The sequence below is a fragment of the Eumetopias jubatus genome, unplaced genomic scaffold, assembly GCF_037043125.1.
Source record: "Eumetopias jubatus isolate StellerSeaLion01/CBP00866 unplaced genomic scaffold, mEumJub1_p1.0 scaffold_12, whole genome shotgun sequence".
Lineage (NCBI taxonomy): Eukaryota > Metazoa > Chordata > Mammalia > Carnivora > Otariidae > Eumetopias > Eumetopias jubatus.
In genome coordinates, this window is record NW_028274818.1 from 65,546,404 (window position 1) to 65,572,332 (window position 25,929).

Sequence of the window (25,929 nt, forward strand, 5' to 3'; positions counted from 1 at the left end):
GGGGCGGGGTCTTCACCCCTGGAGCAGCCTTCTCCAGAACAAAGTTGATTGACAGACTCAACCAACGCGGCATTGAATTTAGTGTGATTAGCAGCTCTGAAGTCTAACCAGTTGAAGAATTACCTGAAGGCATAAAATGCATGAATTAACGGCTTTTTTTAATTTGAAATTTGAAATTCTTCTATATCCTGTCTGACTATATCTAAAATATGTACACATTAAAAGCAGGAAATTGTACTAGCTTATCCTAAATTTCAAATCTTAGCTGATTTTGTGATTTTATTGCTTGTGAGAGAGAACTGATCTTTGACTCTTTCATTGAAGAATTCATGGTCAATTTTTAAACATGAGCTGGCAGATCAGAGGCTGGGGTGGGGGTCTCCCTCTGTGCTGCTGACAGGCCTCAGATGAGGTGCTCAGGCTGGTGGTCACGGGAGGCGGTAACTGCCACTCTCCTTTTGCCATAGTGTTGAACGGGACCTCACCCTTCTAAGTTTCTCTATATACTCTTCGGGCCTTTGCCAAATGAAACTGCATTTTTTGCTATTTTAGCCTAGTTTTTCACCCACAGACACTGATTTTTTGACTATTACCTAAGTTGAATAATAAAGGGTTGTCACTTGGAACAGTGGTTTTGTGTTTGGGCCTGCGTAGGTATTTGAGTTGGGGTCTGTCCCGGGTATTGCTAGAATTGGGCCTATCATTTCTTTTCTCCGGTTCTGTACCTGCGATTGGTTTTAAAGAGCTAGGTGGCCAGTTTCTATTGATTTTCACTGCCTGACCAGAATTTTTCTCTATTTTTTGTATTTTAACTAGGTTTTCCACTGAAGCCCTAAAATAAGGCAAAGGACTTTTCCTTTTGTAATAAGCATATAATAAACACATACATAGTCTTCTGTGCCATTCATTACATAAAGAGGACGGCCACTGCCTTTATGAAATTTCTACTCTTCACTGAGAAGCGTGACGTAGATAGAAACCTTATTCATGTGGAGGGACCCTTCTGTGCTGCCTGTACTGAGGGGGGATCTAACTTGAAGAGGGAGGTTCGTGGTGGTGGTGGTGTTGGGGTCTCGTCCATCCTCTGCCCGGCCAGGTTGGGAACTAGGCTCAGCTGTGCCCTCATTGGTGGGCCCTTAGAAAAGTTCTTATCCTCTTTAAAATCAGGAAGGTGTATGGGAGCAGCAGATCTCACGACTAGCCACATGGCAGAATCCTAATGCAACAGTGGGCTCCCCGGTGGGCCCTCGCGGCCTGCAAGAATCAGTGGATTAGATGTGCATTTGGGAGCCACTGGGTAAAGCTGCATGCTGTCAGTGTTCTTTGCAGCTTGGCAATGTGTGCCGTGTCCGGCTCTAAAGTGTGTGTATACGACCTGTGTACAAGTGTGTCTCATCCAGATTTTCGTTGTAACCCCCAAGGCTCCTCTAGTTGGAAGTACATTCCTTCTGCAGTTATTTCTGCAAATTGTTAGAGAACTTTGAGGCTCAGTCCAAGGGGTAGAAGCCTTTCCTGCTTCCTGGGGCCTCACTGCTGGTCTGCCTCACTGACAGGCTCTCAGGGACTCCATGTGGCTTTGCAGACCCCGGGCCCCCGCCATCCCCATGCGAAGCTCCACACTCGGGCTGCAAGCTTTCAGGTTATTTTTTAGTTGATGTGTGTCCTAGTCCCAAACCTGAGCTGCAGGGAAAACCCAAGCCTCCCTGATAAGCCCTTGGGACCTGTTATTAAGCAGAAATCACCAGATTCCCCGGCTTCCTAGGGAGACTCCTTTTGGAAGCCCTCGCTAGCCTGTCCTGCCAGTGGAGTTTCGGTGTCCTGTTTGATCTCCCTAACTTTACTCTTTAGGGAGCAAGGACTGGGCTTGTTGCCTCTGTTTCCTCCTTCCTGGTTTCTTATGCAAATCAGCCCAGCGGCGCGCCCCCCCCCACCTCCCCCGGGGGGCAGTTCTGCCACAGGAACACCACCTCCTGAGTCAGCCCACCGCTCACTCACAGAGACCTGGACAGGCCTTGTTCATTTATCCTTTCAAGCCTCAACATGGAGGTAACTGTGCCAAACTCATGGGACTGTAACAAAGGACCCATGAGCTGCCATATTGTGCTCATGGAGCCTCGGTAGTAGCACTCCTGCCGTCTCTATCGGGGGCTCCCTGCAGCCTTTCCCAGAGCGCCCTGTGCTCGGTGCTCGTCGGCCCTTGGTGGAGCCCGGGCAGGCAGCCCTGTGTGGAACCAAGATCACCTGGGCCTGACTGACCCCCGCAGACCAGCAGACTGTACTCTGTGCTGTGCGCGGGACAGTTTGCAGATAAACTTGCGGAGACAGAATATCAACTCTGTCCCCGAGCAAGGATACAAAATGAGGGGCTTGAAATAACCATTTGTCTCCAAGTCTGACCCCAAGAAATGTATCAAAACAGCTTTATTTGAACTTTCAAACTGTTTACTGTAAAGATACCGATGCTTCTCAATTGCTTCAGTGTGCCAGGCACTGTTCTAAGTGCTTTATATTCCTTTATATACTTTTAAAATATTTTATTTATTTGAGAGAGAGCATGAGCAGGGGAAGGGCAGAGGGAGAGGGAGAAGCAGGCCTTACCCCGAGCAGGGAGCCCGATGTGGGGCTCAATCCCAGGACCCTGAGATCATGACCTGAGCCGAAGGCAGACGCTTAACCAACTGAGCCACCCAGGCACCCTTGTATTTCTTTATGTTCGTTAACCATCTGCAATTAGTACTGTTGTCATTCCCCTATAAGGAACCAGAGGCTTAAGTTGGCGAGGGGAAGGCACTTGCCTCAAACTGCAGTTGGGAAGTGACCGATTAAACAGGATTTAGCCCGAGACAGTCCAGTCCCAGCTCACCTTCACCCTGGATGTGGATTCATTTTTACATGATTTGAAATCAAACTGAAGGACAGAAACAGTACGAGAAATGGGTTGGGTACATTGAGTGCACAGTTCAGCTGAGAGCCAAGTTCATCAAACTCGGGGGCTGCACAAGCCAGCTTCTCCTGCAGCTCAGGTGTTTTCGGTCGGTGAGCCCACACTATCCAGGATGCAGCGAACACGTTCTCTTCTCTTTCACTATACGAGCAACATCACTTTTCAGTCTCCACAAGCTGGATTCGAGCAGCTCCCCAAAGTCTTTTAACCTCTGTGACTGTTGGTGTACAAACGGTCGAAGCAATCCATCGTCTTCCTGAAAATAAAGGGGAAAAAGGACAGTTGCCTCATGTGATTAGAGTGAAAACGTGTGCGGGTGTGAGTGGGGTGCCCAGGAAGTTCTCCCGGCGCTGCGGCTGAGAGCTGCTGGTGGAGGTGGTGAGTCACCCAGGGGCGCACTCAGCCTCTGGAAGGTGCTGCTAATAGGGAGACATGTGGAACTGATGCAAGTTTCTCAGGTTGGAATGATCTACATTCCTCCAATACTGGAGAAGTTCTGAGGTCTGCCAAGGGCCCTGTGGGGCTGGGGGTTCTCCCATGGGTGGAGGAGGGTGGGCTGCCGTGTTCCCCCCCGCCCAGGGAAGCAGGTGCCCGAGAAGAGGCTGCCGGGGTGCGGGCGGGCTGGAGGGTGGCAATGCTGAGATGGGAGGGGGCAGCGGGCGCCCAGCCCGTCCCCGCGGGGCCTTTCGGTTTCTGCCTTCAGGATCACTCATGAAATGGATGCTCAGGTAACTTAGCCATTTTCTCCAATGTGTTTTCTGACCAACTCATTCTCTTAAAGGTATTTGTTTATATATTCTGAATACTGTTTGATGAGAAATAATACAAACAGGCTATGGCCTATTTTTAGCTTTTCACCTAAAAGCTTTTCTTTCTTTCTTTTGTGAGATAAACACACAGACAAGTACCTGTAATGTGTTAGAGTGAATTCACCTGCTCCAGAAAGAGCTCTGCCTCTTGAGCCCCTCCTGGTCGCACCCCCTACCCCGCCCCCAGGCACAACTGCTAGCCTGACTCGCCACCCGCAATGCAGCCCTAAACAGTCTATTTTGCCTGTTTCTTGATCATTTATGGAATCCTACTGGGTGGTACCTTTCGTGACTTGCAGGTCAGCATGCTTGGGGCTGAAACTCCCCGTGTTGCATGAGGCCAGAGTTTGCTTTCACAGCAGGATGGAGTTCCATGGTATGGAGGGTGTGGTACCTGTCTTCGCTGGGTGTGCATTGGGGCGTTTCCAGTTTGGGGCTACTTTGGGGGTGATGGTAAGAACAGCCAGTGTGCGTAGGTGTGGGCGTCTGCAGAGTTTTGCAGCCGGTTCCTCATTGAACCACAGACCAGGAAATGATCTGCGTGACTGTTTTCTCAATTCTCTCAAGAATGGTGCGTAACGAGTACCATTCTGGACGCGAAGGAGAGAAATGAATTCATTCCATACATTGAATGCCTCGTGAGATGGTTCTCAAACTTCAGTTTAAGGCAGAGTCACCTGGCGGGCTGGTGAAAGCACAGACTCCCGGGCTGCACATCAGGGGTCTGGTTTAGGAGGGCTGGCAGGGGCCCTGGGTTTGTATTTCTGAGACCCTGATGGTTCTGGATCTGTTGGCCAGGGACCACACTTTGAGAACCTCTGCTTCAGGGCACTGGGGCTGAATCCTCTGCAGGACCAGCGGACTCTGGAGGAGAGTGGCAGGCTTCTGGGGTAGGTGCAGCTTCAACTTTTATAGGATAAATGGCAAAAAAGTGTTTTAAGTGGTCGTTCCGATTACCATTCTTTCCAGACCATTGCCACAACTCGGGGTTTTGAGACTTATAAATTTTGCCAGTACGATTGGGTTTATGATACTGTTTCATTGTGGTTTCAGGTAGTGTTTTCCAAACTTCTAATGACGTTAAGCACTTTTCCATATATTTATAGGCTTTTTTGTTTCTTTTGTGAAGTTCCTGTTTCGGTTTTTTGATCACTTTGTTGTTGTTGTTTCTGCTGGGCTGTTTCTCTTTTTGATTTGTGTAGTTCCCTACTTTGGATATCAGTTAGCTGTATGTTAAATGTGTTGTAAATAACCCTTCCGAACTTCTTTTGGCTTTATTTGGGTATCTGGGCCAAAGTTTACCATTTTAATGTAGGTGCGTCCATCAGTGTTTTTCTTGACAGCCGGCTGCTTTCCTATCCTGTCCCACTGTGAGCTCATGGGCCTGTCCAGGCTCTTTCCTTCCATGGTTGGGTCCTTGGTTGTCAACTGAAAGTGATTTCTGGGTATCGTCTTAGGTGAGACTCCAGTTTCGTCTTTCCTTTTGTGTATGTATTCTAGCACCATTTGTTGAAAAATCCATCCTCACCACCTCCACTGCAGTTCCTCATCAGTCACCTATCAAGTCTCTAGTCCTGAGTGAATCTATTTCTGGGCCTTCTGCCCTTTTCCTTTGGTTACTTTATGTGTATCGGGCCGATGTGTTACCGTCTGCTACAGTAGCATTAAAACAGACCTTGGTGTTAGGTGGCCAGTCTTCCCATGCTGTTTTGGGGTCTTGGTCTTGGCCGTTCTTTGCTTTTGTGATTCTATCTAAATTACAGAATCATCTTGTCAGACCCCATTCCATTTGATTGGGATTATACGGAATCTCAGGGAGATGTGACAGATTTGCAAGAGCAAATCTTCCCAACCATGCAGACATGGCATATTTCGTCCTTATTTAGATCTTCCTTAACATCTCTCAAGCGAGTTTTAAAATGCTCTCCATAGAAGTCCATAGTTTTATGGGCTTTTAAAACATAGTTTTATGTTAGTTGTAGGCCTGAGTACTTTATATATTTGACACAATTATAATGGCACCTCTTATACAAGGCAGTTCTGTTTGATGCTGTTATATTCAAATGCAGTTAATTTTTAAATACTGATTTTCTTACCAGCAACTTTGCAATTCTATTAGTTAATTTCTAGATTCTCCTGGATTTTTAATTTACATAAACATGTCATCTGGGAATAAAAACAGAGGCAACCCGGGGTAGTAGGAAGGAATACAGACTGTGGAGTGCCCCTTGCTGGGTTTGGAGGTTGGGCCTGCTACTTAACTAGTTGTTTATCCTCACACAAGTTACTTAACCCTTCTTGTGCCTAAGACCCCTGAACTGTAAAAGAAGGCTAATCCTAGTTCCTACTGCACCAAGTTGTTGTAGAATTGAGGTAGTAACTGTAAAGCACTTAGTAAATAATGTATAAAAATGTGCTATTGTTCCTATGACTTTTTTTCCCCTTTTCAATCTTTCTACCTTGTATTTCTTGGCTTGTGCCACTGGCTAGAGCCTCATATACAGTGGGAAACAGAAGTAAAGTTTGCTAGCATCTCGGACTTCTTCCTGATGTAAAAGGGAGAGCATTCAGTGATTTGCCACTCAGCCTCATGCTTGCTCTGTGTTTAAGATGGCCTTCATCAGATTAAGGAATGCACATTTTATTCCTAATATGCTAAGAGTTTTTATCATGGTAAGATGCTGAATTTTATCATATGCTTTTTCTGAATCTATTGAGGTAATCATGATTTTTCTCCTAAAGTATTTTATTTGGTTTATAACAATAAACCCAATTTGCATTTCGGGGATACTCTGTTAATCACAAAGTCAATGAATGCCAATACCTGGAAGCAGCCAGATGTCCCACTGGGATAAAAAAGCAAGAGCAAAGATGGCTGCCCAAGAAAGCAGGGGACACATGGTTCAGGCCCCCAGCCCTGCTTTTGCTGAAACACACACACCCCTCCCCAAGCTCAAGCAATGCCGTTCCCTCAAATGCCTGAATTTAATGGAGAAAGATTCTGGTTACTCACAGGAGGTTTGTAATGTCTCAGTCTGAGAAACTGTCCTCTTGCCACATTCAGGCTTTGGTAGAAGACCTTCAGAGCTTTGGCCAACTCTCTGTCAGAGCTGGCTTGCTGAGCGGACGTGTGATGAATCTCTCCCTCTGTGGGGAGTTGTGCTGGTGTCTGAGTGACCTTCCCACTATCTGAAGGCTTCTGTGCTGAGGTAGCGGGAAAAGATAATATTTATTTAATCATCTGTTCCTCCCAAGTATCTGTGTATTTACTTTGGTGGCATTCCACCAGCAGTGTTTATCAAACACCGACAGAGACACCTCCAGAGAAATCTTACCCAGCAGAAGGAAAAAAAAAATTCTGCATTTTTTTTAATGAAACAAGATCTAGGCCAACTCATTAAAAAGTAAATTTCTTAGAAATACAAACACACCTCTCAGATGTAGGAGTTTAGAAAGTAAACAACCAAGACTTGGGTTGCCTCTCACCTTGTTGAGCAGAACCAGCTTTCTCAAGTGAGTATTTGAGCAGCACATTTTCCTCTCTCAAGGCTCTGTTAACGTTTCTGAGCAGTTCCATCTCCTGTTCTAACTTGAGCAACTTCATATAAAGTTCTGATATCTGATTTGAGGTGGTCTACAAAAAACATGTCCGTTTAGCCTTTTGCTGGATTTTTTGCATACCCTTTGGGACTGGCAATTTTTACTACCAGGGGACAACTAGATGGGGGTGGGGGTTGGTGAGCAGGGTTTAAGCCCCTCAAACACAGGAATAAATCAAGAAAACACTTGTCAAGTGGAGGGAACACTGATGATCCCTAAGCGGCTGTCACCTGGGATTTCTTCATCATCTGCCATGTCTATTTGCCACATAAATGTGCACACCTGGCCTGTATCCATCACTGTGGAAATTTTCTTGGTGTCCACCATGATGTGGCCTTCACTTGTGACCATGGGGTCCGGCTGAGAGCAGCTCAGTTGGGCACAGCCTTCTGCAATGTGGGGGGGACACCATCAAGGAAAGAAACCTCTCTGCTGTCTGGCCCCAGTGTCGTGTGAAGAGATTTAAACCATATAATCCCCCATGGACTAGAGCCCAGGGACCCAGGAGAAGATGACTCTTGGCTGTTAAGACCCTGATTCCCTCCCTCCCTCGGCAGCCCTAGATATACTGACATGATATCCGATGGAAGAAGGCATCATGCCAAAGAGGAAGTAAACAGGGTACCTTGAAGACCCCATAAATCGACAATGAGAGCATTTGTTTGTAAATAATTCAGAAACTCCTGAGATGCATTTAAAGCTGTAAATTGGACAGTTTCTTCTATTTGGGGATTCACAATTTTCCATACAGGCTTGGTATAGAAAGTGCTTGAAAGATCATAAATTCTGTACCTGAGAAAAGAACAGAAAACATGATTTAAAACCAGAAGGGACACATTTACAAAGAAAAGGATCAGATGAGCCCAAGAACAATGGCCTGCATTGGTCAGTCAATACAGGGTGACCTGTAATTGCTTCTCGCGAGTGCTACCCCCAACGTCTCAGCTACTTACTGTGAGAAGCATCACTACATGGAGAGTATTACATGTCTCACAAAAAGGAAAATGAAATGAAAGGAAATGGATAAACACTTTGATAAATACTTTCTACATCAATCAAAAAGTGTTAATTTTCCATGTGGGGCGGTGGATTGGTTTTTGTCCTTCAAAACTTCCCTTTATCGCTTAAAATCTTTTTAGCCTAATTAAGCCTATCTGGTGCTTCCACCATATTGCAATACAGTTCTTTTGTTTCCAACTCAAAAAATCCCAAAACTATTCCATGTAGATAATACAGCTTTACTGGGTATTCTACCAGATAATTAAAATCTCTGCTGTTTCAGTCACTCTTCTCAGCATACACGGCTTACTTTCCAGCAACCTAGAAGTAGGTGGGGCTTCCATTAAACAGATGGGGAAATACTCATGTTGGGGTTGAGCAAGCAGAGAAACTTAAGAAAATTTCATGATACACTCATTTTTCAAACTTAAGGAAAAACTCCCTCCCACCGGGGCCCACAAGGGGGGATGGTGTGTGCACACAGCTCCATGGGGCAGGCTGGTACCCCATCTGAATGCCCCGCTCTGCGCCTTCCTTGAGCCACTTAATGCCAAGGCACCGCACGAGGCCAATCTGGAAATCCATCCTCTTGCCCAGCAACTCTGAAGGGTCAATAACCACATCCTCCTCACCACATGCTCTGCAAACAGAGAAGGAGAACATGGACCACAGGTATTAGCCGGGGCCAAAGCAAGTTAGGATTTTGCCGTCAAAGAGGATCATTGAGACTCCTCAAGAGATGGCCAACTTTTCTGAAGAAAAGACAGGGGATGTTACCAGCTGTGGAGTTCATTCATTCAAGAGACATTCAAGGAGCTCACAACCTTCTCGAGGAGGAGACAGCGATATAACCGCTTCATGCGATAATTGAGCTAGCAGTGGAGACCTAGGTAGGTTCCCAGGGGTGAGAGGGGCTCCTACCCAGGGAGAGCCAGCTGGCTGCCCAGACACGGCCTCCTCAAGGTGCCATTTTCCTTGGTGAAATCTTCACAGTCCAGAGTCAATTCCAAGCCTACAAGTTTGCAAACCAATTTGGACCGCTTTCCAACAGGGGCTGTCTCTCACATCAACTCCCTTCAAGCTCACAAAGACCAAAGCCTAGAAACTAAAATGCTGCCTTACTAACTTGCCGTGAGAGATCAGCCATCCAGTAGCCCAGAAGCCCAAGGTGGCCCAGTGACCGGAAACTTTCATCGAGTCCCAACAAAGACAGTGAGTTGATGGTCAGCTTGGTCCCTGGGTCACAGGACCTTGCAGTCCTCTTGCCCTCTTCCTGAGCCTGTTGCCTCTTCAGAAAGACAAAAAGGCTGCTGTGGGCACCCAAGGGGACTGAGCCCCCAGGCCAGAGCCCCTGCCTGCCTGCCTCTTTGCTTAGGATTGGTAAGAGACTTGGGCTTTTGTGAAAACTGCCTGAACTGCCTACAGCCTGAAGAGAGAACTGAGGAGACTCCCCAGAAGGAGGGTAAGAGGCAACACAACAGAGTTAAAGCAAAGCCCATCCCCACGGAAGGTCGGATAACCACCCAGAATGAGGCCAGGTCAGGGAACAAAGGGACCTCAGTCTCTACCTGGAGAAAAGGAACCAAAAAAAAAAAAAAAAAAAAAAAGATCAGAACCTATACCCAGGATGGAGAAGGGAGGAACTGGAAAACCAGCTTTCTGCTTCTGGCTCTAGGGCCTCCCCACCAGGCTCTGGAATAGTCTAAGTCAGCCGATTTGGCCGCCATGGCAAAAACCCAATTTGATGAGGCAAAATCATGACTAAATAAGCTCTGCTGGGCACCAAGCTGACCACCTGCTCTGGGAGAACGCAGGCACACTATGAGCTTTCTGCTGGGCAGACCCAGGGCCAGGCTAGGGGGAGAAGGAGACACCCACTGTCCTGCCGGGGAGCAGGGCGTCACGTGGATGTGCAGCACAGCCTCCTCTATTCCATCGCAGTTGAGGAACTCCACCTGGTCCTCAAGCTTCATGCAGTAGGCAAGTGGCTGGAGCCAGATGTGAGCTGAGCCCAGGTGGACGACCTCGACGGGATCCCAGAAAGGGTCATCTTCCTGAGCCACACGGCCATCTTCCCCCTCTAGAAAGCGCTGGTAAAGTTCCTCCATTAGGAATTTCCTATTGATAAACTTGGCTTTTGACCAGATCCACACCTGGAAATACAAAGGTGGGTCACCAGTGTATGACTTTACCTGCTCGTGGGTCGTTCCCCTGATTTTTCCCCAGCATGCTCACTCAGGTGGACTGGGCTCGGGGTACTCAGGACCACACCACACTCTCATCAAACTTCGTCCACATTCATTCCTGACCCATCACTTCAGCATTCCTTGAGTTGCTGGAGCCTAACAGCTCGGAGATGATGAAGGGTTTAGACAATGGGCCCTCCCAGGAGAAATGGAGGTTTGAGGCTTGTGGTCCACGGAATAATGGCCCTCCGAGATGTCTGTGTCCCAGTCTCTGGAACCTGCCCATATGTCCTCATGTGGCAAAGGAAAGTAAGGTTGCAGGTGGAATCAAGTTTGCTTATCAGCTGACCTTAAAATGGGGAGATTCACTTGGATTATCCATGTGAGCCCCATGTAATCACATGGACCTTAAGTGTGGAAGGAAGCAGAAGACACGGTTGGAGAGACGGTGGCCGAAGCCAGGTCAGGGAGATGCCATATGGCTGACTTTGGAGATGGATCATGATGGCCATGAGCCTGGGAATGTGGGGACCTCTAGGAGTTCGAAGAAACAAGGAAACTGAGTGCCCCGCAAGGCTCCAGAAAGCAAAACATCTCTGCCAGCCCCTTGCTTTTTGTGCAGGGAGGCCTGGGCTGGGCCTGCGGCTACAGAACTATAAGATGATAAACGTGTGAGCTCATGGCCCCGAGAAAGCCTGCCACTGTCTGTCCCCTCACTGGGTGAGGGACACGGCTGCTGAGAAAGAGGACAGAAGCATAAGCTGTGGGGGCGCTGGGGGGGCATGCAAGTGAAATGGAATGTTCTGGACTATAAATGTCACATCAGAAGTGGTTTCCAGGTAAACTAAGCACCTCCTTCTCTGAGCAACTTGAAAACACAAGAAACTAATAGATACGTCATTCTGAGTGTTAATGTGTCTTCAAAAAAAAGAACATCCTCGAGACACTAAAAGACTCTTTTCTCTTCTGCCTTGAGTACAGTGAGGCACAGCCCTGTCCTCCAAGTGTCCCTGCAAATGTGGCCACAGCAAACGCTATGCGGACAGAGCACAACACAAGTTCCAGAGTGTGTGGGCTTTTTCAAGACCCTCAGGCTAAGGAGCTAAGATCATGGGAACCCAGATCATCAGTCCGCTGCTTGCCTCCTTGCGGAGAGCAGACTGCGGGCCCTGTGACAGGTCAACGAGTCTCTGCGGGACCGGCGGGGGTGACCCTGGGCACAGACTCCCTGGCTGGAAGCTTTTGCACAGGAACTCCTGAAAAGTGAGTGTGGCTAGCCATTCCAGTGTAGATGACCTCCCTCTCCTCCCATGGCCCTGGCCAGCTCCTGAATTGTGTGGGATGTGTGACTTTGACGGTCACACAAGCAGCCCGTGGGTCCTGTCTCCTCCCAGTGGCATTCACGGTTCACAGTCTGAGGTGAACGTTTGCAAGACCAGCCACCAAAAATGTGCTGAGTGTGTCTCTCCACATTGCCGCTCTGCACCAGGCTGTTCTTCGAGCCTCCAGAACCAGACCCACAGAGCGTTCCCAGAATGACCAACTGCCAACATTTCAGGTGGGCTCCTGGGGAAGGAGTACCTTCTTTCGAGGAAAAGTCACTGATACTTTTAAAAAGGTGAAATGGACAGCCTTGAAGATGACAGATCAGTAAGATTAGCTTCTGAGAAGAAAGAAAAATAGAAACAAAATCTGTTAGCACCCAGCCCCTTACAAGGGAGCCCAGTGTGGTTTCTACAGAAGCCAGCCAATGCTCTCCCCTAGGACATGCTTAACCCTAAGATGCAAAAACACTGCTTTACCTTCTATTTCTGGCCAGGGCAGCCTGTGTGATTCAGGTAACCTTTCTGCTTTTAATAGAAGAGGCTGAATAAAGTGTTTTCAAATCATCTTAAACCATAATAAACAATAAGCCTTGGAACACAGAATCACATGAAAAACAGTTTTTAAAAACTAAAGATCTCCTTGAAACAAGGTCTGACAAGACAGCAGGAAACTGCCAACCCCAACTCAGGGGGCATGCCTGGCCCCAGAGAGGCATGTGGAACACTGGATCACCAAAGCTTCTCTGTCCTCATGGCACCTTCCAGAAAACACAAGAAACAAAAGCATAATCACACACACATTGAGGATTCAACTCCGAAGGCCTCACAGAAGTCCAGGTTGACTCCCAGGGTAGGTGTCTCACAGCAAGACCTCTGAGAGCTGCCCTGGGGGTGTGCGGTGAGCTGGCATCAAGCCTGCTGCTCTGGACTGAATGTTGGGTCCCCCCAAATCCATACATTGGAACCTAACCCCCGATGTCATGGGATAAGGAAGCAGAGCCTATGCGAGGTGACCAGCTCATGAGGGTGGAGCCCTCGTGAATGGAGTTAGCACCCTTACGAAGGCGGCCCCAGAGCCCTCCCAGGCCCCTAACACCATGCAAGGACCCAGCGAGAAGTTGTCCGCTCTGACCCGTGAAGCCGTCCCTCACCGGATAGCATATCTGCCCATGCCACGATTTTGGGCTTCCAGCCTCCAGAGCTGTGAGAGATAAAGGTTTGTTGCTCGAGCCTCCCCGGCGGTGGGGGACTTTGCTACAGTGACGTGAAGGGATGGGACACGTCTCCCCTCTCTCCTCACCCCAGGTGATTCAGAGGAGGCCACTGTGGCGCTGGTCAGAGGAAGAGACAGAAAAGAACAGGAACATGTCTCAAGTTCGGGCTCGAGACTGGCCTGGCTCAGGTTTGCTCCCTGGGCCCTCCCAGCCTGGGGGCCCGTTAAACTCAAGCCATGACCTTGTGACCCCAGCACGTGGCAGAAAACACAGGCACAGGCCCCTGACTATCTTTCCCTGTGTGTCGCATTTCACAGTTTTAAGAAGATTTTACACAGCGGGCTTGACCCAGAAGATTTTGACAACTTTGGGGGAATGAACAGAAGTGTGAAACCCAGAGAAGGAACAGCTCATTGCTTGGTAGAGGAGATCATCCAGTGACGGATGGTCCCCTTCGCCAGCGGCACGTTTGCCAACTCCGGCCATGGATTTGGGAGGGAGCAGCCCACCTGGAGGCCCCTGGAGAAGTCGGGGCTCATCTCGGAAGACGGGCTAAGGAGTGTGTGTCGGACTGGAGCCAGAGGTCCGGGGGTTGCTCCGAAGGCAAAAATATGTAAGGGACACCAAAAGAGCATCCCAGTCTTTTCTGTTGGGCAGAGGGAAAGGCAAGGGGTTTTAGGACCCTCCTGCCAGTGAGCAAAGGCAAACATGGGAATGGATCAGCCATAGCCTTTTCTGGAATCTTAACAGGAATGCAGATTTTCTCATTGCTCCAGACGGGCACGTCTCTCTGTCTCTGTCTTGCTCGCACACAGACACCACCATCAGTTGGATAAACTCTCAGGCTCCCTTCTGGTACTCAAGCCTTTAAGTCATGTTAGAAATAGGGCACCTGGGTGCCTTCGGCTCAGGTCATGATCCTAGGGTCCTGGGATCGAGTCCCATATCGGGCTCCCTGCTCCGCAGGAAGCCTGCTTCTCCCTCTCCTGCTCATGCTCTTTCTCTCTCAAATAAATAAATAAAAATTGGAAAAAAAAATCAACAGAAAGTATCCAGTGCGGGTGATTGGGACCAATCCCAGAACTTGGTGCTGTGTGGGAGAGAGGCCCAGGAGGGAAACACAGAGGAGGGGTCTTCTGTTCCCAGAGTCCCAGCTCACACTCAGAACACATGGTATCCTTTCACTGGGTCTCCACAGGCTGTCGGGGAGAACTGACCTCTGTCCCTGGAAGAGTGCCTCAGAAACCCCGTCCCCAGAGGCGTCCTCACCTCATGAGTCCTTTGGTGGGTCACCTTCACCATGACCTCTTTCTGTAGGTCGTAGCCCCTAGAGTCTGACGACGCTAAATTCTTCACCTTCAGTTCCATTCTGAGTCCCTGGCAAGAGAAACACTTTGCCCTAAGTCACCCTGCATTTATCAGCCCTGTCTTTCCCTGTCTCTGACACTCCCAAAGCGTGTAAGTCTCTTGCAAGTTTCCTGAGGATTGGGATCCTGTGTCCAGGGGGCCAAGCCCCGCTCAGGTCCTCTCTGTGGCCTAGAAGGCTTTGGGGTGCCGGGCCCAGAGAAACCCGCTGGAGTGCAATCTGGGATGGGGTGGTTTGGCAGGCAAGCATTGGTCTGGGGTCCTGGGGTCTGGGGCCCTGGTGGCCATGGCGGCCTCAGTGGCCAGAGGTGGAAGGAATGGCGCTAGCGGCTGGGACTGGTCAGTTCTGGGTGTTGACCTGGGTTTTGTCACTGGCTCCCGGTGGGGTCCCGGGTCCTGACCTCTCCAGGCCCAATGTCCCTCCCCATCCATACCACCGAGACAGCTGGAACAGTGGCGTGAGGGGCCGTGGACCTTGTTCTCCGGGCCTTTCCTGGACCTGGCGCTGTACCATCTCCTAGCTCTTTACCTTCTCCAGCTCCTTGCCCATTTGATTTGCTTCCGCCACCAGCGGCATCAGTTTGACATAGTCCTGGAACACGGCCAGCACGCTGGGGTCTGCGTTCCCCGCCCTGCGGCCCGCGGCCCCTAGGAAGACAGCACAGTGCCCCTGAGCGCTGGCCACCTGTTCCGGGACACTCATCAGCCACAAGGGAATTCATATGCTTGCTCATTCGTTCGATTGTTCATCAAATGTCTGCATTTAAAAATTACAAGCATGTAATTAAATAAAACAAACAAACCGGGGGCGCCTGGGTGGCTCAGTGGGCTAAGCGTCTGCCTTTGGCTCAGGTCATGATCCCAGAGTCCTGGGATCAAGTCCTGCATGGGGCTCACTGCTCTGCGGGGAGCCTGCTTCTCCCCCTCCCTCTGCCCCTCTCCCCACTCATGCATGTGCTCTCTCTCTGTCTCTCAAATAGACCTTGAAAAAACACCCAAAACCAAGTAAGTGTGGAGAAAAACCACCACCCGACTCTCTCTTAAATAGCTACTCATCTCAACCCATGAATCTCGGCAGTGTCACGACAGGAAGCTCCCTGCCTCTGGTTCTAATTAGTGGTCTCAGGGTCCTTGACCAAAGCAGCTGCAGATTGTCCCGGGAGGAGGGTGGGGAGTGTAAAGCGTGGTTGGCTACATGAAGGTCTGGGGATTCCTCTTGAACAGCAGGTAACCTGTTCTTACTTCTGTCCCTTGGGCAGCTTACAGCTGGGGGTCCTGGAGATGGTGGGATGGCCAGTCCCCCTGTCAGACCCAGGCTCGCGCTGCCTTCCGTCAGGGACTCTCAACTCTGAGGCAGAACAGGGCTTGGTGTGTGCTGCAGGAGCACAAGGAGAGCAGGAAGTTTCGAAGTGAGGTAAGGAGAGAGTGGTGTGAGATGAGGCTGTGGTGGCCTTCAAGGCCACATATAGGACCTTCAAGGCCATGGTAAAGAGTTTGGGTTTTATTCTTACACTGAGAAGTTGATGAATAATTTTCAGCCCGACCATAACAGGCAAGAGAAGAAGGTGGCTTGCACAGAAATGGCAGTGCAAGCCGAGGGAGGAAAGGTGGACTGGATCACGAAGTGAGGGAAGGGAGGAGGCCAATGTGGTAAATCTTGGGTATGAAAATAGGGTGCAGTGAGTGGTTGAGACGTCTGTGGGAGGTGCAGGCAGAGCTATCGGGAAGGCAGCTGGATGAAGAAGCCAAGCAGAGCACAAGTAGGTAGCAAGAAACAGTTACTGAGGGTCATTTCCGTAAGATGGTGCTGAGCGCCACTGAGGCTGGATGAGGACCTGGGGGAGCATCCATCTGGAGAAGAGCCCACAGATCCTGATTTATAAGTGCCGTTCTCAACCAAAAGGAGTCAGGATGCTGGGAGAAGTGCCTGACTCCAGTGCTGGGACTGAGAGTCCACAGATGAACCTAGAATATGTTCTTCTGCCAGAAAGGAAGCTGGTGTTCAAAGAACGATGGGGACATGTCAGGAAGACACGGAAGTCAGCTTGAAGGGACTCCTCAGGCCATATGTCGGACAGTTTGTGCATCAAAAAAAAACCCTGAAAGCAACAGATTAAAACCCATTGTGTAAAATTGGATTCTGTGAGTTCACATTGACATAAATAAGTGACTAAACAAATACAGACTATTTCTTCTTCACAGTGGATTTTTTCAACTAAATGTAGAAGAAAGGGTTGAGCTAGAGATTCACCATTTGACAAAAATCATCATCATAATCCAAGCAAGAATGATCAAAGGATGATAAAACTAATGGATGAAAGTATGACGAGATGTAGGGTATCTACATATCAAAGTCTCTCAAAATATTAATTAAAGGGGCGCCTGGGTGGCTCAGTCGTTAAGCATCTGCCTTCAGCTCAGGTCATGATCCCAGGGTCCTGGGATTGAGCCCTGCATCAGGCTCCCTGCTCAGCGGAAAGTCTGCTTCTCCCTCTGCCACCTCTCTTGCTGTCTCTCTGTCAAATAAATAAAAATAAAATCTTAAAAAATATATTAAAAAGATAGTAACTTCACAGTGGAGAAACCAGGCAGCCACCAAAAAGATAAATTAAGGAACATTTTGCTAACCAACTGGGCTTTACTCTTTAAAAACATCAAGGTCATGAAAGACAAAGACCTTTACCAGGTTTAAGGAGACCAAAGACGTGACAACTGAACGTGGTCCTTATTTGGATGTTGGACTTGAATTTGTTGTTGTTATAAAAGACACCGTTGACACAAACAATTAGTTAAATATGCATCAAGTCCATATTACTCTCAATTACTCTCAACTCACTTACTCTCAAATGATTAGGAAAAAATTATATATATTTAAAGATATATACACATATTTACATATATATACACACATTACAGATATATAATAAAGCAAGTGTAGTAAATGTTGACACAGGAACTCAGGTGTGTGTGAGCGTCCTACACACGACTCTTGAAACTTTTCTGTACCTCTCAAGAAATTGCTTCAAAACTGAGGAATTGCCCACACAGTGCTTCCCCGCCGTGGCAAGAGGCTCTGGGGAAGGAGGGCAGAGCGTGTCCAGGCACTGAGGACAGGTGGACTGGCCACGACGTAGTGGGAATTATGTCTGAGAGCCACACGGCAGCTGTGAAGTGCAGGGGAGACTCTGGAGAAGAACCTCCAGAACACGGAAATAAGGCAAAAGGGATGACTGTCCTTTAAATGTCCTGGCAGAGCCTTGTGTAGGGATTCTGATCCCTTAAGGGGAAGTCGCAGTGTCCGCTCACTAAACTATTGGTTGGGGCCCCGACCCCCCTTAGAGTCAAAAATCCACTCAACTTTTGACTCCCCCAAAACGTACCTACTAGTAGCCTATCGTTGGCAGGAAGACTCACCAGGAAGCAATTGATGAACACATATTTTGTCTGTTCTATGTATTACATACTGTGTTCTTACAACAAAGTACACTAGAGAGAAGAAAATTCTCAGGAAGAGAAAATACATTTACAGAACTATGCTGTATTTATTTAAAAAAAAATCCACATATAAGTGGACCCATGCATTTCAAACCCATGTTGTTCAAGGGTCAACTGGATATACCACTCTCTTCTCCATTTGTTAAAGAAACAGTTTATTTTTTATTTTTTAAAAGATTTTACTTATTCATTTGAGACACAGAGATAGAGCATGAGCAGGGGAAGAGGCAGGCTCCCCACCGAGCCAGGAGCCCGTTGCGGGGACTTGATCCCAGGACCCTGGGATCACGACCTGAGCTGAAGGCAGACACTTAACCATCTGAGCCACCCAGGTGCCCTAAAGAAACAGTTTAATGAATTAAATCTTTGACATGCCCTCATTTCTACATCGACATGGAAATCTGTTTTAACTTTCCAAACATTGCCCTTTGAAACAGTAAAAGATGATTTTCTTAAGGAAGGCAGGAGTGCACACAGTGAAAGCCGTTGCTTTCAGACCAGCACGTGGAAGATGCTGGGAACGCAGGGCCCTGGGCTGCTCACCGAGCTTGTCCACGCTCACTCCTTCTGCAGCTGCTCTCTCCAGCTGGAAAAAGTCATAGTCAAACCTGTTCAAGTCTTCATTGCCTCTCTCTGAAGGAAACCCAATGTAGAGGTAGGCGCTGTTGGATCCCAAGATAATGCGGTCCTAGGGAGGAGACAGGTGGCTCAGGGAGGGATGGAGGCCAGAGGTGTGGGATCAGCCTGCCCCAGGGGAGGCCAAGGCCCCATGCCCTGTCCGACTGTGTTAAATCACAAGACCTTCACCAGTTCCCCAGACGGGGAAGAGACCCATGAACAGGGAGGAAGAGGTTGGCATCTTGCTTTTGTGTGTACGCTTTCAGTTTTTCCTCGGTATCCCACACCAAGCTCTGAATCGGGAATCCCAGTGGGGACCAAACAGACCTGGGCCCTCCCCTCTAGGACTTTATAGACAAATAGTGTAATAGCCTGAGGGAGATGCTTGAATGAGAGGGGGCGCTTCTGCAGAAGGGACGAGGGGCCTAATACGTACTGGGGATCCGAGCAATCATCTCCCGAGGCGCACTATTTAAGCTAAGACGTCAGGGGTGGTAAGTTTCACCAAGGCAGAGAAGACCGCTGCTGAGCAGAGCCTGGAATGTTTTGAACGATCAAGAGAAGGTCAGTGTGACCTCCGTGCGGAGCAGTGAGGCTGGAGGAGGCGGAGCGATGGGGCCGCTCACACAGGTGTGGTCACTGAGGATTTCCAGGAGGGCGGGGTCTAATCCAAGTAGCTTGTCTAGAAGGTTCTCTGTGGCTACAGTGTGGGGAATGGGTTGAAGAGGGGATTGGGCCCTACAGTGCTGCGGACTCAGGCTGGGGCATGGGGAGGAGATGGGGAGCCCAAGCTCTTCGAGGGGCTACAGTCCCTCCCTGTGGCAGGTTTTTAAAGAAGTCTAAGCTATCATACAACATTAGAGCTGGAAAGGGTCTTGGTGAACTTCTAGTTCACTCCTCTCTGTTTTGTAGATGAAGTCCAGACAAGTGAAGTGACTTGCCCAAGAACACACAGCGAGTTAATATCAGGTCTCCCAACCCCAGGCTGTGACCATGTCCATTGTGACTGTCGCAGAAGGACACGGGGTGGTTGGCGCCCAGCCCTGCCTGGCCCTCGCCACAGCGGGAGCCGGTGCTCCTGTCGAGGACCCCCATCCTAGCTCTCGGGTTGGACTTAGGGAATCCTGTGACCAGGCAGGAAAGTTTACCAGGTGCTGCAGCTTCGTCTTGGTCACGATGGGCACCCCATTAATGACAACTTTGCATTTGCTTTGTGGCGTGACCGTCACTTTCCCATCCAGATTGGTGAAGGAAGCGTGTTTATCTGAAATTCTAAAAAGACAAGAGTTTGTCTAAGGAGCCACAACAATGATGACTTTAGCGAACAGTTCTGATTGTCTTTTTTCCTGCTTCAGTAAGACCTCCCATGGCCGCCGAGTGGCAGGAAGCGGTCTGGGGCTGTGGCTCCCGGGTCTGCAGGTGGAGAAGCAGGTGCAGAAGGACAACAAAGCAATTCTTTTACCAATAGAACCACATGGGCTGAGGGCTGAGAGCCGCAAGGAGCCCGGACAGGCAGGGTCATGGCTAGAGTTCTCGAGAACTCACAGGCCAGCAGGACTGAGTGGGGGAGGGGGGGGACATGAAAAGCAAAGATGTTTCCAAAGGGATGCCGGGGCAGTCGACTACTAATGACTGATAATAATGTCCACACCACAGAGAAGTTTAGATCCATTTCTGGGTCTTATCATACAAATCCAGACTTTATATGCTAAAGAGTTGGGGGATCGATGTCAGAGGTGTCAGAAATTGGCTGCCCCCTAGACATTATCTGTGTGCCCTGAATGACTAGCTTCTTAACTGTTCTAGAATGTTCCTAGACTCCTTGGCTGTCATGGAATGTTCTGGGTGTTGAGACACATGTCCATCCATATTGCTTGTTTGCTTGGTGCCCAGGGATGCTGTGTGAAAGGTTTTAACCTCGGCTCATCGGGAGTTCAGCCATTTACAGATCTGTGTAGGGTCCCCACAGGGAGTGGTCTGGAAAGGGAGAGGAGGGGGGGTCCCCAGGACAAGTCAGGAGAAGAGACCAAGAGGCTGGTGGGGCAGGGTCAGCACAGGCCCCCTCCCCTCCTCTCCCTGCATTTTAGCTCAGGAGGGCTGAGCTACATCAGGGGTATGGGTCGGTCAAGCCTCTGTATGAGCTGATTGAGGCTCCTGGCTGGAAATCTGTGGGCAGGCCACAGAGGTACGGGACAGCTGCGAGTTTGTGGGGGCCATCAGAGGGTTCCGCAGGGCCGCCCTTCGTAGGGGGGGATCACCTCAGAGGCTGGGCTTCGTCTTAGTCCAGTTGGTGAGGGAGGACTCTGAGCACAGAGGTCTGAGGATGCTGTTGCTTCAGTGGTTAAGACCACGAAAGATGTGAACCACTTGTGGTGGGCTCTCTCTTTACTCTCTGGCCTCATCTACTTATGTCCCCGTGTGCTAAATTCTCATACAGCATCTAGCCACTGGCCTTCCCCTTTCTCCCCATATCGGAGACAAGGTGGGCGCAGCAGAGGGATTCCAGTGAGAGCTTGAAAGCCCTTCCAAGGCTTTCTTCCCTAAGCCCTGGAGTGGATCCTGAGGACAGTTTGGTACTTTCTTGTTCAGGGTTGTCCAGCAGGCTTTGTGGCCTGGCCCGGCGACAACCAGACAAACACTGAGATTCTCCCATGGGCTGACTGGTCACAGCTCATGCATGCTGGACAAAGATGGTTCGTGTAGACTTACCCTAAACCTTGAAGAAGGATGGCATTTGACGCAGCCCGACCAGCGTCACATGAACCTTGAAAAGAATTGGGATAATTGGTCTTCAAAGTTTGTCAGGATTTGACCTGGACAGGGATCATGTCTCATGTTTGGGCAGTGCTATTTCATCTCCAAGAGGATCGTGCGAGGGGATTTTGCTGCTAGGATTTTCAGTCATAAGTCCTTGGACACCACCCTGCCTTAGGGATAATTGTTTTACATTCTGCGCTGTCCTGGTGGGATTCCTAACTTTTTTCAAATTCCACCTTGTTGGTGGGAATTCTGGAGGAAGAAACTGTTTCGTCTGGGCCTTGGGAGATGCAGTGAAGCCTGGCCACGGGGAAGGTCCTGGTCTGTGAAGCTCTGTTTCAGTCCTGTCACTGACCCCCGGACAGGGCCCAGAGCACCATGCCGGCCCCCCTGGGGGGCTGCCCCCCACTTCCATCCCGCATGAACCCTCTCCTGTCCGGGGGTGCGCATAAGGCCAGGGTGCAGAAAGCCAGATGTTACTATAATACCGATGCCATTTTCCAAAGTTTGAATAGATTAAAAAAAAATGTGGTATACACATATAATAGACTATTATTCAGACTTAAAAAGGAAGGAAGGAGATCTGACACTTGCTACAACATAAATGAACCTTGAGGACATTATGCTCAGTGAAACATGCTAGTCACAAAAGGACAGGTATTGTACAATTCCAGTTATACGGGGTGCCTAGAAGAGTTGTAAGTGCAGCCCACTTATGATGTGATCCTGGCAAGGGCAGGGGGTTATTGTTGCATCGGGACAGCGTTTCAGTTTGGAAAGAAGGAAGGTTCTGGAGATGGATCGGGGTGATGGTTGCATAGCACTGTGTCCCTGAACTGTATACTTAAAAATAGTCAGCATGGTAAACTCTATGTTACGTATATTTACCACAAAAAGAGAGATTCAAAAGAACCAGAAATATGCTTGTGAAGCAAGAAGCAGGGGCAGGCGCAGAGTGGGGCAAGAGGGGTGAGAGTACCAGCCTGAATGAAGTACTTGAGGACACCCGTGAGCTGTGTGTCCTCATTGACGTTGAGAAGGTGAGGGAAGGTCTCGGTCATCTGCCGCTCCTGGAGGAGACATGGAGAGGTCCTAGGGCCTGCATGCTCAGGAGAGAGCAGCATTCCTAACCACTTGGCACCAAAGCCATTTGTCTATGCGTCCTGTCAAATCGCCCAGTAGAGTGAACCCGGACGAGGAAGGCTGAGTGGGGCTGGGGGCTCGACTGAGCAGGGGTGAGCCCCTCGGCACGTCAGCCATCGGGGGCCTGAGTTCATCTGGACAGGACTGTTGCGAAGTGTAGCCCGTCTCCAACTCTGTTCCCCCTGCCTGGCTGCCCTGCCTCGACCCCTTCCACCCTGACTTCTACTTCCCCGAGTCCCCCGCCATCCCAATGCTCCAGGCCAGTGCCTCACTGGGCTCATCCCTCCCTGGGTCTCCATTAAAGCCTTCTCCCCTGTATCTCATGCTCCCCGGGCGTACTGGCGAGTTCACTGGTCATCAGACGTTGATGACAAAATGGGACGTGCTGTAGGACTCTCTTGGTCAGCTGAACGTGTTTCATCCCTGAGTATAGTACAGATTGGTCTTGGACTTCTAGAGGATCTAGTCAATGAAAACCGGACTGTATGGTGCAGGCACAAGGAAAGCTTTTAAATCTTGGAATTCTGACAAAGAGTAAGGAGAGCAAGAACCTTTCCCCTTGTTACTGTCCACAACTCTAGAATCCTTGGGCCCTAACTTGGACTGGCCTCCTGGTGCTGCAGACCCCACCTGCACTAGGCTCCCCCGGCCTGAGGCTCACCCCTCTTCCAGGCTTCCTGTGGCTTTGGGGGGCCAGGTCACGGTGGGAGTGTGCTGTGGATGGGGGACCAAGAAGCATCTCCCTGACCCACGTACGAAATTCACATCGCAGCCCGTTTAGATCTGATACTGCCAGTGAATGACAGGGTAGGCACAATATGGTCCCCACAAGACAGTTCGTAGTCCTCAAATTCTCCCTGAATGGTAATTATTGACAGCCTTGAATCTACCCTCAGCCTCACTCATCAAGCCTCTTGGCTTCCTTCCCTCTCGTCCCCACCAATAGCATTGATGTAAGTCATTGTCACATCTCCCATACTACATGTTCACTGAAAACAGAAGCCACTCCCATAATCCCCCTGGCCGCAGCTCCCCGCTGGGCCCGGCTTCTGCAGGTGGAGGCAGGGAGGCTCACCTGGGCGATGGCCAGATACTGTTGATGCCACTCCTCCCGAGCCTGCTCCAGCTGGTGCGCCCAGGTCGGCTGGCCAGTCTGCGGCCCAGGCCCTGGTTCTGCCAGCAGGCAGGCCGGCCGCTCTGGAAGGGGGAGGCATTTTCAGCAACAGGTATGCAATGTCAAGGGGGAGGAGCAGAATAACTAATAACCAGCTGGGACACCGTGAGCTCTTCTGCTGCCCCCAGGGATTAATGGTGCAGGTCGGGGTGCTGCCAGTAAGGTTTCTGGAGAGTTGAACATCATTTAACTGCCTGAGACCATCAGTAGAATAAACGACAGATGGACGCCGTGCAATTCTGGGAAGGAAAGCGTAGTCTCGGTAGAAACCATGGCTTCGGAATAAAAATGGCAATAAAAATGAGACTGAAAATGACCCTCCAGGAAGGGCAGGGCCGTTATTTCTTACAACTGCATGCGACTCTGCGGTTACCTCAAAATAAAGTGTGCTTCCCCGAGGCCAGGGCCAAAATGTTCCTAGAGGCTGCCCTAGCCTGGGCTAGGGCTCCAGCGATTCCAGGCAGGTGTTCGCCCCCACCCCCCACCCCCGGCCAAGCCTCATGCTGAGCCTGCGGCCGGTCCCTCCCTCCAACGTGCTCCCAGCCTGGCCTGGACGGGGCACTGACTCCAGACTCAATTTACCTGCCATCCTGGAATTTCCACGTGTGAGCAGTACTTTGTTGTTCTCTGCCTTTGACTCTCTCATCAGCGTCGAGGTGTTGACCACAGCTTTGTTCTGGATCTTTTTAGCCCTTCCATGTGCAAACATGAACACATACTCAGGCCCTGGGCCCCTTTGCAGAGCACTGGCCGGCAACTGGCAAAACAGGAGCCTTTCAGCCCAGGTGATTCCACTGTGTTGGGTTCCAGTGAACCGTTAAGGCCAAAAGGAACTTGAGTGATGTCTACTGCTCAAATGAACATGAGCAGCTCAGCCGGGCCCACAGCCCGGCCCTGACACGTCCTGGGTCCTGAATGCACTTGGCCGACTGGGCTGACTCCACTAATGGAAGAGTCTACGCAATCAGGGCGGTTGCAACTGTCCTAACTCAACCCTGGAGGCTGTCCACGCTGCTCTGCACGTGCCCCAGGCTGATGGGGGTCCTGGGGGTTAACTTTTTCACTGCCTCTAGTGTATTCCATGGGACATACTTACACTAACACACTGACTTGCTCTGCATCTGAAATTTGAGCTTAACTGGGGATCCTGTGTTTTTATTTACTAACTCTGGCCACCTTACTCCTTTCACTGAGGAAGAGAGGATCTCCAAGGCTTGGCCCCCAAGTCACACAGCCCGTGGCACATCCGGGCTCAGAGCCCGGGACATTTGGCTACTGTTTTCTCCTTCCTCTGCATCACATAGTCTCTCACGTGAAATCTGCTGGCAGCAGATTTGCACCTGGTAAGCAGAGAGACAAAAATGACCCAAAGATCCGAGCTTGTGGTACAGATGCTGGAAGAAATGTCTAATGATGTAACACGGTCTTGAGGCTGCACGAGACAGGAGGACGCTAGTCTGTGTCCCTGAAATGCAAGGCTCCCTCCCTGAGCCCAGGCCACTCCGACGAGTGGCTACTACTTGGTGGCACAGTAACAACTATGGTTTTGAGCATCTGCCATGTGTCCGGCACAGTTCGTGCCTGATCGCCTGTGTTGTTCTTCACCCTGACTCTGATGAGAAATCACCTCCCTCCATATGGTATGCAGCTGAGGAATGGGGAGGCCCAGAATCCCAAGGTCCCATCTGAACCCGATAGGTGGGTCTCGGTGGTAGATTCTCAGTGTCCGCCACGCATAGGGAAGGAGGAAGGGTGGCAGCCTGTGGCTTCTACCCTGCTTAGAGTATCCCTCGGCCTGTACCCTCATCTTAAAAGGGTCCGGAGAAGCAGGATCCAGATACCTGCCTTGAAAATCAGGAACCTGTCTGGGCTGCAGCCTCCTCCCCAGGCTAAGTGCGTAGACTTGCTTCCCAGCCCCACTGGACAGAAGGAAACTGGCGATGATGAACCCTCCCCGGGAGGAGATGCCGATGACCGCCAGGCCTACTCTGAGAGTATAATCTGTATGCGCAGGGCCTGGAGAAATGAGAATGAGCCCAGGGGGAAAGCTACGGAGCAGGAAAGTGGCTGCCAACCCCGGGGAGTCACCTCCCACATTATTAGCATAAAAGTCCTCTGCCTGCCACTCCGCGCTCCCCGTGGGCCATGTGACAAGGGCAGAAATGTGTGAATGGCCATGCTATTTGGCAGGAAAATACAGGGAGGATGATGCCAATCACATCGGGGGGTTGGCAAGCCCTTCCCCATCGGTTTGCGCCCCCGGTGCCTCTCCCATGCGGAGCTGGAGCGACCGAGTGACA

The 25,929-nt window shown here is 50.0% G+C and overlaps 2 protein-coding genes across 2 annotated transcripts in view; one reads left to right on the top strand and one right to left on the bottom strand.

Moving 5' to 3' along the window:
- The window catches only part of SCCPDH (saccharopine dehydrogenase (putative)), a 38,537-nt gene extending 37,911 nt beyond the window's left edge, over positions 1-626 (top strand). Inside the window, exon 12 of the mRNA XM_028111859.2 lies at positions 2-626. Within this exon, the coding sequence (XP_027967660.1) occupies positions 2-107 (106 nt within the window). The 3' untranslated portion in view covers positions 108-626. The remainder of the gene's footprint in view (position 1) is intronic.
- A 1,827-nt stretch (positions 627-2,453) lies between these two features.
- Positions 2,454-25,929, bottom strand: part of LOC114215636 (kinesin-like protein KIF28P) — a 57,149-nt gene continuing 33,673 nt past the window's right edge. Inside the window, exons 9-23 of the mRNA XM_088017185.1 lie at positions 24,212-24,321; positions 23,531-23,652; positions 22,292-22,382; positions 21,265-21,319; positions 19,704-19,827; positions 18,481-18,625; positions 14,972-15,090; positions 14,347-14,454; positions 10,231-10,505; positions 8,858-8,992; positions 7,979-8,145; positions 7,636-7,742; positions 7,240-7,387; positions 6,767-6,957; positions 2,454-3,200 (exon numbers count right to left, since the gene is read on the bottom strand). Coding sequence (XP_087873311.1) covers positions 3,048-3,200; positions 6,767-6,957; positions 7,240-7,387; positions 7,636-7,742; positions 7,979-8,145; positions 8,858-8,992; positions 10,231-10,505; positions 14,347-14,454; positions 14,972-15,090; positions 18,481-18,625; positions 19,704-19,827; positions 21,265-21,319; positions 22,292-22,382; positions 23,531-23,652; positions 24,212-24,321 — 2,050 coding nt within the window. The 3' untranslated portion in view covers positions 2,454-3,047. The remainder of the gene's footprint in view (positions 3,201-6,766; positions 6,958-7,239; positions 7,388-7,635; positions 7,743-7,978; positions 8,146-8,857; positions 8,993-10,230; positions 10,506-14,346; positions 14,455-14,971; positions 15,091-18,480; positions 18,626-19,703; positions 19,828-21,264; positions 21,320-22,291; positions 22,383-23,530; positions 23,653-24,211; positions 24,322-25,929) is intronic.